Below are 14181 nucleotides of genomic sequence, written 5' to 3'. Positions count from 1 at the left end.
ACTCATTTACTTAATTAAATTCATTTTAATCTTAGCCAGTTTGACCATGCATAAAACTCTTTTTTCCAGAATTCCTCTTCCACAAACCTTCTGTAACTTTCTTTTTACATTCAGAATTTGTCCCATGTCTTCCTTTCTTCCCTTCTAGTATTTTAAGGGACAAATTTATCTTTCTTAACCAACCAAACAAAACATTTCCATTCTTTGCACCTTCTTTACTATACACATCTTACTTTCCTTGTATATAGAGTTATTTTCCTTATTAATTTTTAGTAGCTTTAATTACATATTAAAATTTTTTTAACCCTTTTAAACTTTGACTTCTAATTAAAAACTAAGTAAGCAGTTATAAACTTTCTTTTATATTAGCATTGGCAAGTTTATTTTTTGGCAAATGATTGGCACTTTTCATAATTTCTGGAAACATGTTACTTTATAGTACAATCTTTTAATAAAACACAAGACATGTTTACTAATAGACCCAAAACACCTTTTAGTTTTCTGTAATAAACCAAAAGTAGATAAACTTAGATATGTTTAGCAATAATGTTTCAGTATTTTATCTTATTTGAAAATGACCCAGATACTCAATTAACTTTTATCAAAAACTCTAAAGTTTTAAGTTATCAAAAGGAATTTTGGAAGCTGTTTTTCCCAAGTACACAGACCACAAAACATAATTATTGTACCCAAAAACTCTTACTTAGTTTTATCTATATAAATCATTTGTTTTCAGCAATTGTCAATCAAACCAACAAACTTAAACCAGCTTTCATTTACCAAAGATTAATTTATATCATGTTAACTTGAAAGAAATTTGGGTTAACTGCATTTAGAAATAATTTTGTACATGCTTACTTCAAGTTAATTGAATAGAGCTCTTAATTTTGACCATACCATCTGGAGGTAAAATATCACACACAGGTAATATACATATAGACACATACACAGAGACTGCACAGCTATTACTGCCATGAATCAGGTGCAAGGCTCCCCAATTATGAATCCAAATTTTTGTTTTAAGCCTTTTTTTACTAATATTTGTGAAGAAGACACTCGAGATGCTAGATTTTTGGCCAAGTGTGGTCCTATGGCCATTTTTTGGCCTTTTTACTTTTTTTTTTCCTTCAGTCTTAGAAATTGGTGATGAGCCAGATAACACTTCTCAGAGAGGGGCAAAGCGATAATCCTTTTTGAGATAAAGGAACTGGGTGGAATCTGAACTGCCTCTAGAGCTGCTTTTCGAGTCTTACAAGGATTTTTTTTAAGGACACTTGCTCTTAATTTCTCAGAAATTGGGTTGTAACTGAAAAGACATAGGTTGATCTCCCTATCCCAATACATCATAAAGGCCCAGAGAAACCACTCAAGTTTTCCCCAAGATGGAGTTTCTGGAAGATATCTGCCTTGTCAGTTTTTAATATCCCAATATCTACAAGCATTTATGGCTTAACTATGGGCACAAGGCGTCCCCAAAAGAGAGTGCAAAAGGAGTAGCCCTCACAAGATCCAGAAAGTTCACTCCAAAAAAAAACAGCCCAAGAAAGCAAAGGGCTTCGCTGCACAGGCGGTAGTGCACCAACAAACAAAGGTCCCTGATTGAGTGAGACCCCTCATGACCAAAGAGATGACAAAGCCAAGTTCTCAAGACATAGAACAAGACAAAAAGAGGGAAAAAAAACCACCTCATCTTATATGCACATTAACAGCTTTAGCTATGCTTTGGGTCTCTTGGATCCAGACTAATACCTAGGGGGGTGGTGCCGCAGGGTTGGGGACTGTGTGTGCTTTACAGAGTGCCTTGTCATTGCATGGAAATTTTCTTGAAGTTGGCTGGGGACCTGTGTCACCTACCCCGATCTGTGACCCAACTTATCCTTTCATGGGAGACTTCTGAAGGTGGCGTGCACCCTAATGGCTTTTAACTGCTCGACCTGCACCCACCAATATTGCAGCTTTTTTGGCTTCCAAGATGCCCTGTTAGCAATAGCTTCCACCTTATGCACACACTCCACAGGAGGGGCCCTATGGCAAAGCTACTGTGGGCCCGCCCAGACAAAAGGCTTGTGGAGATGCCTGCATCTTGCTCTAAGGGTTTTCCTTTATGACAAATGACACAAAAAAAACAGAAACAAGGGAAAATAGCGACCATCTCTGGGAGGAGAATGATCAATAAACCAGTGAATATTCAGTAGCTCTTACTGCTTATCTGTAGCTGAAAGTCGCCCAATTCAGGAGAATGCAGCCTAAGGAGTTTCAGGTGGGGATCAAATTAGTGTTTCCCATTGTTTCAGAATTTAGACACGACTGGTCAAAAGTATGTTTATGCTGCAGCTAGAATCAGATTGCAAAAATTTAAAGCATCCCTAAAATCAAGACCCTTACAATGAAGGCCCAGCCAAGGCTTCCTTTAAATAGCCAATGTAATTCCCCTAAAGCTGATGGCAGTTTGGTAGGACTCTTAGCCACAAACAGGAGTGCAACTTGCATTTTTGTCTGACTATCTCTGACCACAAAATGAGGTGCACCATATTTTCATCCGACCATCTTTTGAGATCCCCTCACAACCTGACAATTATCAAGCCAAGCCCTCAGGACACAAAACAAGCTTGGTAAGATTCTGCTGTTCTCTGTAAACATTTACACCTTTCGGAAACTTTTGGTCGAATGGTGGAGTCCTGGACTCTTTAAAGATTAGAGGTTTTCCCTTTTTCCTTGGTTTGGAGGCTCAAAAAGAGCCCAAAATGGCCACTGTAATTTTAAATTATCCCAAGTTATCTTGCCAGCTGTTTACAGTTATCTCCCTTTTAGGAGCTTCTATCAAGGTGGCCGCAACAAACAAGGTCTGATAGTGAGCTAGTGGGAGCAGCTCCCCCAAGAATAATCAAGGGGTCGGCTCTTTCCCTTATGTGTCCCAGCACCCACAAAGTTCAGGTGATTTAAGCCCCATATGAGCTGCCACTGTCGATTGCCTCACCACGAACAATGAGGGCCCAGTCAGATATGTTCTTCAGGAAGGGTCCCTATGAGGCCGTTGCACGTCATGGGCAGACACCCTGACACCTCTGTAAAGTCCCCAGTCACCTGGGAACATCCCGAAGGACCAGAGGGAACAGTGCCTCTTTTCTTTCAAGTCAGAAGACTCTCATAAGGTTAGTCTAAAAGGCAGTTTGTTATGGTCACCGAGAAACTCAGTCCCCAAGCAGCCAATTTTAATAAATAACACAGTCAAACATAGACAAACATGAACAGGTACAGAAATCCAGTCTCTGGGACTCTAACTCAGGGTACTCTGGGACCCTACCCCAGAGTTCATGACTTGAACCCGATCCTTTTGAGTTCCCCAGTGGCTGTAATCTTTATATTGTCTCCCACAATCCTGAGACTTTAACCCAGCAACTAAATCTCACCAGTAGGGCCTCTAACCCACAATCCTGACAAGATATTAAACAATTTTAGGCACAAGCGCATTTTAACAAGGTCACTCACCCAAATCCAAAAGATGTCTGATCTTGGAGCTCTTTACAGACACAGACAGACACAGACAAACTAGACACTGGTTCCTAGATTCTGGATGAAGTCCTATTCTTCCCACTCTGGCAGGACACCCTATTTACCAGATGGTCCCCCTTCTCAAAGAGGAGACACCAGATGGAGGGGAAGGAAAGTTCTCGGTGGTGGACCCCTGAGGTGACTTACCCTACTCCAGATGTTTGAGCCCATCGACCCACCAGATGTAACCATTTCTCTTCATACCACATCAGCGTTAGGAGGCAGCCGGCGTCAGCACAGGAGAGCAGGTAGGGCAGATCCCCCAAGACAAAGAGAGCCTCGGTGGCCACTAGGGACTTACCCAACAGGCTGCCCGTCCAAGGTCAGCTGGCCACGAGCAGGACTTAATGTCCCATCTGGGTCGCCAAATTGTTACTGCGCAATGTGGGGCCTTCTGCTCACCGCAAGACATGCCAATAGTCAAGAGGCAAGGTGGTAGGAGAAAAAGGACTTTTTTTATTACAGCTTGCTAGCAAGAGGGAAGATGGCCAACTCACGTCCAAAAGAACCATCTTAAGGGGGTACAAATCTTACAGCAGTTATATAGGCCATTGGGTTTATTGGGGAGGGGGTTAGGAATGTTGACCTTCTGGTGTTACAGACTGGGAGTGCCACACCAGATCTTTCAGTTTTCACTGATGATGGCTATCAGCATAGATTCTCAGTTCAGGGGTCATCACATTCCTAAGGAACTCAAAAAAATGAAGTTATCATCTTATCACAGCTGGGAGGTACATGCACAAGCGGGGGGTCGTAAAATCTACAGAGCAGTTAGACCTCCTGGAGGGTGCATATGCAGCTGGGTTAGTTTGTCAGAGGTCATTCAAAGTCACAATAGAGTTTTTCTTTTCTACAATGGCTTCCCTCATGTCAAGCTTGCCTTGAGCCAGTATCAATTTGTCTGTTAAAGTTTCCAATAGGATCAAGGGGCTTACTCTGATTCTAGTTCTTTTTTTTTTTTTGAGGGATTTTTGTGTTTTGTGTTTTCTTTTGGTGGATAGAGTGGGGAGGGCAAGCATACTTAATAGATGGTTCTGTGTTCTTCCAACAGTAGATACATAATGTGTGGCTGTCTTTTTTCCCTGTTATTTTCAAGAGAAGGGCTTTCTTAGATTCATTGAATAGCAGAGCTGGCAGGTGCTTTAGATTACCTAATAACCTCATTTTATAGATGAGGGAATAGATACCTAGGGGTGGAAAAAGATAGGCTCAAAGTCACACAGCACATTATTGATGGAACCAGTTTTAATTAACTTATTCAGTTTTTGTTTTTTTCTGTTTATTGAGATATAATTGACACATAAAATTTGTATATATTTAAGATGTGTGACTTAATGTTTGGTGTATGTATACATTGTGCAATAATTGCCGCAATAAAGCTAATTAACATATCTATCACCTCACATAGTTACCATTTTCTTTCTTTCTTTTTTTTTTTTGTGGTAAGAACACTTAATATCTACCCTCTTAGCAAATTTCAAGTATACAATATTGTTCACTATATTCACATTGCTGTACATTAGATCTCAAGAACTTCTTTATTTTGCATATCTGAAACTTTGTACCTCTTGACTAACATCTCCCCATTTCACCCTCCCTCAACCCTTGGCAACCACCATTCTACTCTCTGCCTCTGAGTTTGAATATTTTGGATTCCACGTATAAGTGAGATCATGCAGTATTTGTCTTTCTGTGTCTGGCTTATTTCTCTTAACATAATGTCCTCCAGGTTTATCCATGTTGTTACAAATGGCAGGATTTCCTTATTTTTTAAGGGTGGTTAATATTCCATTGTGTGTATATATTTATCTATAAGTGTCTGTGGACACTTAGGTTGTTTCCATGTCTTGGCTATTGTGAATAATGCTGCAGTGAACAGGGGAGTGCAGATATCTCTTTGAGATCCTGATTTCATTTCCTTTGGATATATACCCAGAAGTGGGATTGCTAGATCATAAGGTAGTTCTATTTTTATAGGCATTTTAATTTATGACCTCTGATCTAAACCACGTAATCAAATTATATTTTTCCCAAATTGGAGGTTTTTTACAACCTCCCTCTGATACCCATTCCTTTGCTTTAAATTTTGATGTTAAAGAAATTGTACCCATTTTCTCTAGTCCATGTGCACTAGAGAACGTAAGATTTCTTTGCTGTCAAATCATATCACAAACTCCTACTTAATTCACAACTAACAATGCCCTTATTTTTGGTTTCATTCATCATATTGTCGATGCAAATAAACAATAATCAACCTATAGATTAAACATGAGGTAAGTTTAATATATGAGTTAGTCTGAGGACTATAGCCTGGAAGTGCTATCTCCACCAGGGAAGAAAGCACTCCAGAGAAGTGAGGTGTACAGCATGGTTATATACTGTTTCGGAACGTACATCAAACATGGCAGGAATACTTTTTTTTTTTTTTTACTACAGTCACAAGATGTTTTGCTGTGTACACAGCAGGTCAATCTGACCCTGGTTTCTGGGGAAGAATGCTTATCTTCAAAGAAATGCTGATATGGGAGAGAGGCATTCATTCCTATCTTTAAAAGCAACATTCTTTGCTTTGGGATACTGTTTAATGTTTAAAGCAGATGTACAATGCATGCTTGACAGACCATAAGTCAGGCCATTCTGGAAAAACAAGTTCAGGCAAAATCAGTTTTAAACCAAAATGGCTTCCTGATATACTCCAATATATTAACTTTCATATTAATTTTATTGGTTGCCGTTTATTCCATCATTAATCTACAATTTGGGGTGTGACTTTTGTCTCTTAATGGTTTTCAAAATGTATAATAAAGGGAGAGATGTCAAATGGAAAGAAATCTCTTCAAAGAATAGGTTGTCTTCCAAATCTCACAAGAAAGGAAGGAAAAGAGTGTCCTAAATGGGATACCAGGAACCTCCCTCTGGGAAATAAACGTTGGCTCTAGCCTAAAGGGGCTCGCACAGGGGATTTGATTTCTTGAAAGGAACTAGACAAGCAAGCAGTAAGATGCAATGGGATGAAAGACTTGGAGCCCAACAGATATGGGTTTGAATCCCTGTATTGCCATGTATTCACAAACTGTGTGACCTTGACTAAGTGATTTACCATCTGTGAACCTAGGATTAAGAGATAAAATACTCTGCCTTTTGGTGTTATGAGGATTAAGTGAGCTCTGGCATATTCAACCAAAGTCATTTCCTTTCAAAGCTCACAAAAGGAGACAAGCATTCACACATGCTGGAGGCTGTTGTCTCACAAGTGTCATTCCTTGCCTTGTTACTAGTGGTTTAGCCATTCTGGATCGCTTGGTGGCAGCATGGAGTTGCTTTTCTATTTTAACATCTTAAAAAATTCTATCACTAAAGAATAAGGGTTAATTGCAGAAGTATTTAAACTGTTAAAAGGGACCCATCACCAGCCCAGCAATACCAAAAGCCTGTAAATGGTTGCTGTTCCTTATCATCTGAATGGCACCTAGCCTTTGTCATGGGCTTAACAGACTTCATTAGGATTTGTCTAAAGATTCTGTTCCTGTCAATTACCTACTTAGTGACAAGAGCCTGTCTGTCGATGGGGTCAGTCTCTCAGGGGATTTGACCTGGGCAGGTTTTGAAAATTAGTGTTTGTAGTGGGCTGTCCCATCTCCTCACCTCCCTATCCCCACAGCCAAACTGACCAAAGGGCTGCATACCTTTTACTTGGCTGCCTCCAGTGCTATTTGAAAGAGCACTAGAGGTATTCAGTTCCGTTAAAAATCATTAATTGGTACTTGCTGTCTGCAAGACGCACACACACTTGGAAGTTGTTTACCACCTAGTAGGAAAGGTAGGCAAGAAACAGAAAATTCCATCATACTTTGCTTGCCAGTGGTGTCAATCAAGATGAGGACAGTGGGCTGTGATTGTCCTGAAGGAGATGTCACCTAAAGTGAATCTCAAAGGATAAATAGACATTCTTTAGATTTAGGAAGAGGGAGACATTCTAAATTTTATTTATTTATTTATTTTTCCCCCAAAGCCCCAGTAGATAGTTGTACATCATAGTTGCACATCCTTCTAGTTGCTGTATGTGGGATGCGGCCTCAGCATGGCCGGAGAAATGGTGCGTCGGCGCGTACCCGGGATCCGAACCCGGGCCGCCAGCAGCAGAGTGCGCGCACTTAACTGCTAAGCCAGGGGGCCAGCCCCAAGAAGAGGGAGACATTCTAAGCAGAGGGAATGGCGTGAGCAAAAATATGCAGATCTGAAACAACATCGTGTAGCCAGAAAACTTAATCTATGCAGTGTATTGTATCAAAAGTCTCAGGGGCCGGCCTGGTGGTGCAGCGGTTAAGTGCACGTGGTCCGCTGCAGCAGCCCGGGGTTCGCAGGTTCGGATCCTGGGCACGCACCAATGCACCACTTGTCAAGCCATGCTGTGGCGGCGTCCCATATAAAGTAGAAGATGGGCACGAATGTTAGCCCAGGGCCAGTCTTCTTCAGCAAAAAAGAGGAGGATTGGCATCCCATAGCTCAGGTTAGCTCAGGGCTGATCTTCCTCACAGAAAAAAACAAAAGTGTCAGAGGTCAGCAGTGCCTAGATGGAGGCATCTGGAGAGGTAACAATAACAAAAGATACTTCTAATGGAATATTTCCAGGATATCATGCTAAAGCAATTTAGCTCTATTTATTCAACAACCTTCTGAGGTGCCTACTATTTTTGCAAGTGGGAAAACTGAAGCTCAGAGAGGCTAGGTCACTAACACTCACTGTTGCACAGCTAATGAGTGGCAGTGTTGGATTCAAACCCAGTTCAGCTTCAGAGCCCAAGCTGTGCATTGAGATTAGACATAGGTGTCAAGTTACAGAAGGCCTTAATTGCTACTTTGAAGAAAGTTGGCCCTGTCCTATAAGTGATAGGAAGCCACTAAAAGGAATTTAAGCAAGGAGAGTGACTAAGGGTCAGAAAATTTGAGATTACAGGCCCTACTCTAATCAGGCTGATTGTCACTTCAGGCAAATCCCTTTCCTTCTCTGTTTTTTTAATCTGTAGAATTAGGATAATGATAAAGGGCTAATCCTAAAGATCCCTTTCAGCTCTTTGAGTTTTTTGCTTCTTTAACTGGGGATGGGGAAGGGGCTAGATTCCTGACTGGTGAGACTGGTAGGCACTTTCTCTGTGTGCTTTGTTCTTCTTTGTATATGCTTTAAACGTGGTGTACCTTTTGCCTGGAATGTCATCTTGCTTCCCTCCTGTCTTTCCAAATACTTTCTAACTATAGCCTCCCAAACCCCTTGTCTTAACTCCTACAGTGCTACTAAGTAAGTTAGCTGTATCTCACTTTGGCCCCTAATTATATACTATCTTGTATTCTTTGCTAGTTGTTTCCTTTGCAATCTTTTCTTCCCATGTATATTTTGGGCCTCTCTTCTTCTACTTTTTAGTTTCTCTTACCCCCTATGGCACCTAACACAGTCTTGGTTACAAGGGGGTCTTGGAGAAAATCTTGTTAATCATTTTCTTTCTCTTCTGACAGTGTGTGTGAGTACAGCAAAGAGAATCTTATGACTCCCTCCAACATGGGAGTGATCTTTGGGCCCACTCTGATGAGAGCTCAGGAGGACACTGTGGCTGCCATGATGAACATCAAATTCCAGAACATTGTGGTAGAAATCCTAATCGAGCACTTCATCAAGGTATGTTTTTCCTGTCCTCACCATCACTCTTCCAAACATGTGACACTTTCCCCTAGCCACCTTTTAGAGTTGTGTCTCCCTCCCTGGCTCATGTTGATAATGGAAAGAAATTCCATTATAATATAATGACATTTAATAGCATTTCTGACCCTGTGAAATTCATTCATTTAGCAAATATTGCTTGATCATGTAACTGCTTTATTTTCAGGTATCATGTTAGATGATATAGAAGAAGAAAAAGTCACTTCCCATGCCTTTAAGAAGTTCACAGTGTAATATGGAAATAGCAATGTAAACAAAGGAAAATAAATGATAGGTATGAATGTACGCAAAAGTGTATGTACAGTGAAACCATAAAGAAAACAATACCTATACGTTTAAGCTTCATCTCATTCTGAAAGAATTTAAGGTGGTATGTTTTATATGGTATATAAAATATGAGGTAGTGTACATTATAATTAAGTCAAATGAAAAAGGAAATGTAAGGATAGAGACAGGAAATGAACCCAGGAATGAGGCTAGACAAGAAACATTGACAAGTCCTGTACACTTGCTACAGATGGCCCTACATTTGACTCTAAGCTTTCTAGCAGCTGATGCCATCTAGCAGAGTATAATTCAGTAAAACTTTTCTGTAGGGGATTGGGGGCTGATGATATAGTCCAAGCGGTATCCACAGTTCAATTTATAGCTCTGCCACTTACTAGATGTATTAGATGGGGTACAGGTTAGGCTGCTAAGACTCCACATACAAAAACACAGTGGCTCCAACAGAAGAGATATTTATTTCTTGTTTGTGGAATAGTCCAACAAGGTGGTCCAGGGCTGGTATGGTGACTTGACAGGGGCAGGAACCCATGTTCCTTCTTTCTTGTTGTTCTGCCATCTCTAAGGTGCTGCTTCATCTGTATGACCAAATACCTTCTACATTATATCAATTGAGAAGATGAAAGAAAGGGAAATGGAGGATACAACCATTTCCTTTAAGGCCATGAACTGGAAGTCACACATATCACTTTCATTTACATACCATTTGTGAGAATTTAATCTTATAGTCACATCTAGCTATAAGAGAGGCAGAGAAGTATAGTTATTATTTGGGGCAGCCGTGTGCCCAGCTAAGACTTTGGTTCTTTTAGTAAAAGAAGAAAGAGAGAATGGATATTGGAGAACAACTGGCATTCTCTGCCGTATTATCTGTGTTACATCAAACAACTTAGCTTCTCTGATACTCATTTTTTTAGTTAAAACATTAAAATGATAATAAACACATACTATGTGACAGTCACATGTCCAAGGCCATTTAGCTAGTGACAGAGCTGGGATTTAAATCCAAGTAGCCTGGCTCAGAGTTGAAGTACTTAATCACTATGCAGTGCTGTCTCACCAATCATTTTGGTACAGTGATATTATTAGGTATATACAGGGTACTTTGGGATTATCAAGGATGGGTACTTGCAGAGAAGTACAACCTATGTCAATATTGAAGGTGGAAATAAAGGGAAATAGGGAAAGAGAATTTCAAGGAGATGGCTCAGCATGAACAAAGGCTGAAGGGCCTAAAACCCCAAACCATTTGGTATTGTTGGAACATGAAATAGGAATAGGAGTGGCAGGAGATTTGATTGGAGGAAGACAGGGGCCAGGTCCTAAAAGGACTAGACTTTGCCTAGTTGAGGAGTTTAGAATGTTTGGAATTGTTCCTGCAGGCTTGAGAAAGCATCGTTTGAAAGTAGAGTAGTATGATGGATAGACTTATATTCAGGAAACATTATCTTGGCTGTGATATGAAGGATAGATCACAGAGTTAGAGGGTAGTGCCATAGTGTGAGCAATAAATAATTGTAGTCTGTGTCAGGGTAGCAGGAAGAACAGGGAGGCAAAAGCAGTAGGATTTGGTGATTGGAAGTGGAAAATGTGAGAGAGGGAGATATCTGAATCCTGGATTTCTGATTTGGCTGTCTGGATGAATGGGGCTGTTCTTCATATATATAAGAAATACAGAATGGAAAGGTTTTGGGGAGATGGAGAAAAGCTCAGTTTGGGGGAGGTTGGATTTGAGATTCCTGAGAGATATCCAGAGAGCAATATCTAGGAAGGAACTTAGTTGACTGTGAATCTGAAGCAGAGATTGGCAAACTTTTGCTTAAAGAACTATATAGTAAATATTTTTGGTTTTGCAGGTCATAGATCTCTGTCACAACTACTCATCCTCACCTCTGTACTGGGAAAGCAGTCATAGACAACACATAAATAAATGAATGTTCCAACAGAACTATTTACAAAATAGGCAACAGGCCCGTCAGCTGTAATTTCCTGAGCCTTGGTCTAAAGCCCAGATATCATTTATTGATTAATTGGCTGATTCATTCCCTCTAACAAATATGTATTGAATACCCACTCTTTGCCAGGTACTGTTTTAGGCACCAGAGATACAGCCCTTGTGATGTTGGTTGGAATTTATATTCTAAAGAAAGTAGAAAAACAGTATTCAAAATGAAGTAAAATATATAATGTGTTAGATGGTAATGAGCATTAAGAAGAAAAATAAAGCAGAGAAGCGGAATAGGAAGAGTTGGGAAGTGGTTTTGCAATTTTAAATACTGTGACCAGGAAGGCCTCATTGAGAAGATAACCTTTGAGCAGAGACCCATAGGAAATAAAGGAGTGATTCATTCAGATATCTGGGGGAAAAGCATTCTAGGCTGAGGAAATGGTAAGTGCAAAATCCCTGAGGCAGAAGTGTGCCTATCATGTTCAAGGAACAACAAGGAGGCCAGATTGGCTAGAATGGATTAAGCAAAAGAAGAAATAGAAGAAGATGGATTCAGAGAGGAAATGGAGAAGGAAAGCTAAGTAGATCCTATAGGGCCTTAGAATCCATTGGAAGAATTTTTACTTTGTTATCTGAGTAAGATAAATTTCTCTGGTTTTTGACCAGAGAAATGACATGATTTGGCTTATGTTTAAAAGGACTATTCTGGATACTGTGTGGAGAATAGCTGTAGGGGAACAAAGGTAGAAACAAGGAGACTAATTAGGAGGCTCTTTGAATAATGCAATCAAGAAATGATTGTACCTTGGATGAGGGTGGTAACAGTGGAGATCTGAGAAGTGATCAGATTCCAAATATATTTTGAAGGCAGAGCCAACATGATTTGCTGACAAATCATGTGGAATGTGGGAAAAAGAGAAGAGTCATGGGTAATTTAAAGGCTTTTTATCTGAGCAACTGGAAGGATGAAGTTGCCATTTACTGAGATGGATAAGGCTGGGGGAGGAGCAGATGTGAAAAAAAAAGAGCAAGAGTTCAGTTTGGGACAAGTTAAGGTAGATATGACTATGAGACATCTGAGGTCAGAGAAGAGAATAGGATTAGAGAAATAGAGTTAGCCTTCAATGGCATAGAGGTGTTGTTTAAAACCATGTGAGTGAATATTCTTGCCTAAGAAATACTTGTAGCAAAAGGGTAAATGTTAGACCAAGGATTGAAATCTAGGGAGTGCCTATGTTTGAAAGGCTAATAGAAGAGACTACAAAACAGACTGGGAAAGAATAGTCAGTGACAGGAGAACTAGGAGATAGGGGAGCCCTGGACTCCTGGAAAGGAGAGTTTTAGGAAGGGAAGAGTGGACAGTAGTTCCAATTTCCCAAGCCATGTCATGGAGGACAAGCACTGAAAAGTATCTACTGCTTTAAATATTTTTAAATTTTTAAAATATAAGCAATACATGTACATGGTAAAAATTTCAAACCATGGAGAAAGTATAGAATGAAAAACAATTCTACCTTTTACCTATGCTTAACCCCTAGTTCCAATCCTCATTTCAATAAATTCTCATTTGTCATTTTGGCAAAGACAAAAGGTGTATATGTATTATATATATACATATATATATATTATATATTATAATATATATAATATATAATATATATTATAATATATGTATAATATATAAATATTATACATACACACACATACATTAATACATTTGATAGATCTCAATATGCATGTATTATTTCTCTACACAGTACAGCTAGAAACCCTAGACATTATATATAAAAACAACACAAGAAGACTCTGAAATAGAGAGGGAAGAAGGCATACCAGACCAGCTAGGGACCTTGGGACCTGAGAAATGACATAGCCATGAGTCACCTAGGTTTTGTTTTTGCCTCATATCTCCCAGGTTGGGTAGTGTAAAAGCTGACAACCTAAGAACACCAGCAGGTGCAGTCAAAAAAGATCCCAACAAAATCCCGCTCTCTCTAGTCAAAGGACCTGGAAAGCAACAGCCTAACAACACAGAAAATTTTTAGATAATAACCTCTCTACTCCTGAAAAACATCACAGAAAAAATTGCGGCCCCACCTCCACCCCTGCCAGCTAAGGCTGAGTGGAGGGCCTAGACTTCTACTTTTGCCAGTCTGTAACAAGGCACGTGGGTCCCCCTCCCCCTGCCCCATGTGGTGGTATCAAGAAGGCCAAGTGGGGAACCAGACTTTCATCCTCACCTGGTGATAATGAGACACCCTTCCCTACTCCCTTTGGTGTCACTGGAGACGACATGAAGCACCTGGACTCCCATGCCTGTTTAGCACTGGAGTAGTGTCAGACAAGACCTGGTAGGAAAACAGGGATTTCACCACCACTCAGTATTAATAAGACTACCACACTGTGGTGTCAGTGGAGAGGAGACCATGTAAAGAACAGCATTCCTCTCATTAGACACCCTTCCCCCTCCAACCAGAGTGGTATCAACAGAGGCCTAGTGAGGAGCCTAAACTCCTACTCCTGCCTAGCCATAACAAAGAATCCTTCCTCCCACTGGGATGTTAGTGGAGGCCAAGTAGAAAACCTGGACTTCTACTCCATCCTGACAGTAATGAGGCAGTGCTCCTCCTCCCCTGCAGAGTCAGTATCAGAGGAGGCCTGCTATTACAAAAGATATAAGTAA

At 40.3% G+C, this 14181-nt stretch overlaps 1 protein-coding gene across 3 annotated transcripts in view; it reads left to right on the top strand.

The window, feature by feature from the left end:
• Positions 1-14181, top strand: part of OPHN1 (oligophrenin 1) — a 578007-nt gene that overhangs the window by 432826 nt on the left and 131000 nt on the right. For all 3 annotated transcript variants that reach the window (XM_058536058.1, XM_058536059.1, XM_058536057.1), the window contains one exon: positions 9064-9223. In XM_058536058.1, coding sequence (XP_058392041.1) covers positions 9064-9223 — 160 coding nt within the window. The remainder of the gene's footprint in view (positions 1-9063; positions 9224-14181) is intronic.

This window comes from Diceros bicornis, chromosome X (genome assembly GCF_020826845.1).
Source record: "Diceros bicornis minor isolate mBicDic1 chromosome X, mDicBic1.mat.cur, whole genome shotgun sequence".
NCBI classification, from domain to species: domain Eukaryota; kingdom Metazoa; phylum Chordata; class Mammalia; order Perissodactyla; family Rhinocerotidae; genus Diceros; species Diceros bicornis.
This window is presented reverse-complemented; position numbering and strand designations above follow the sequence as displayed.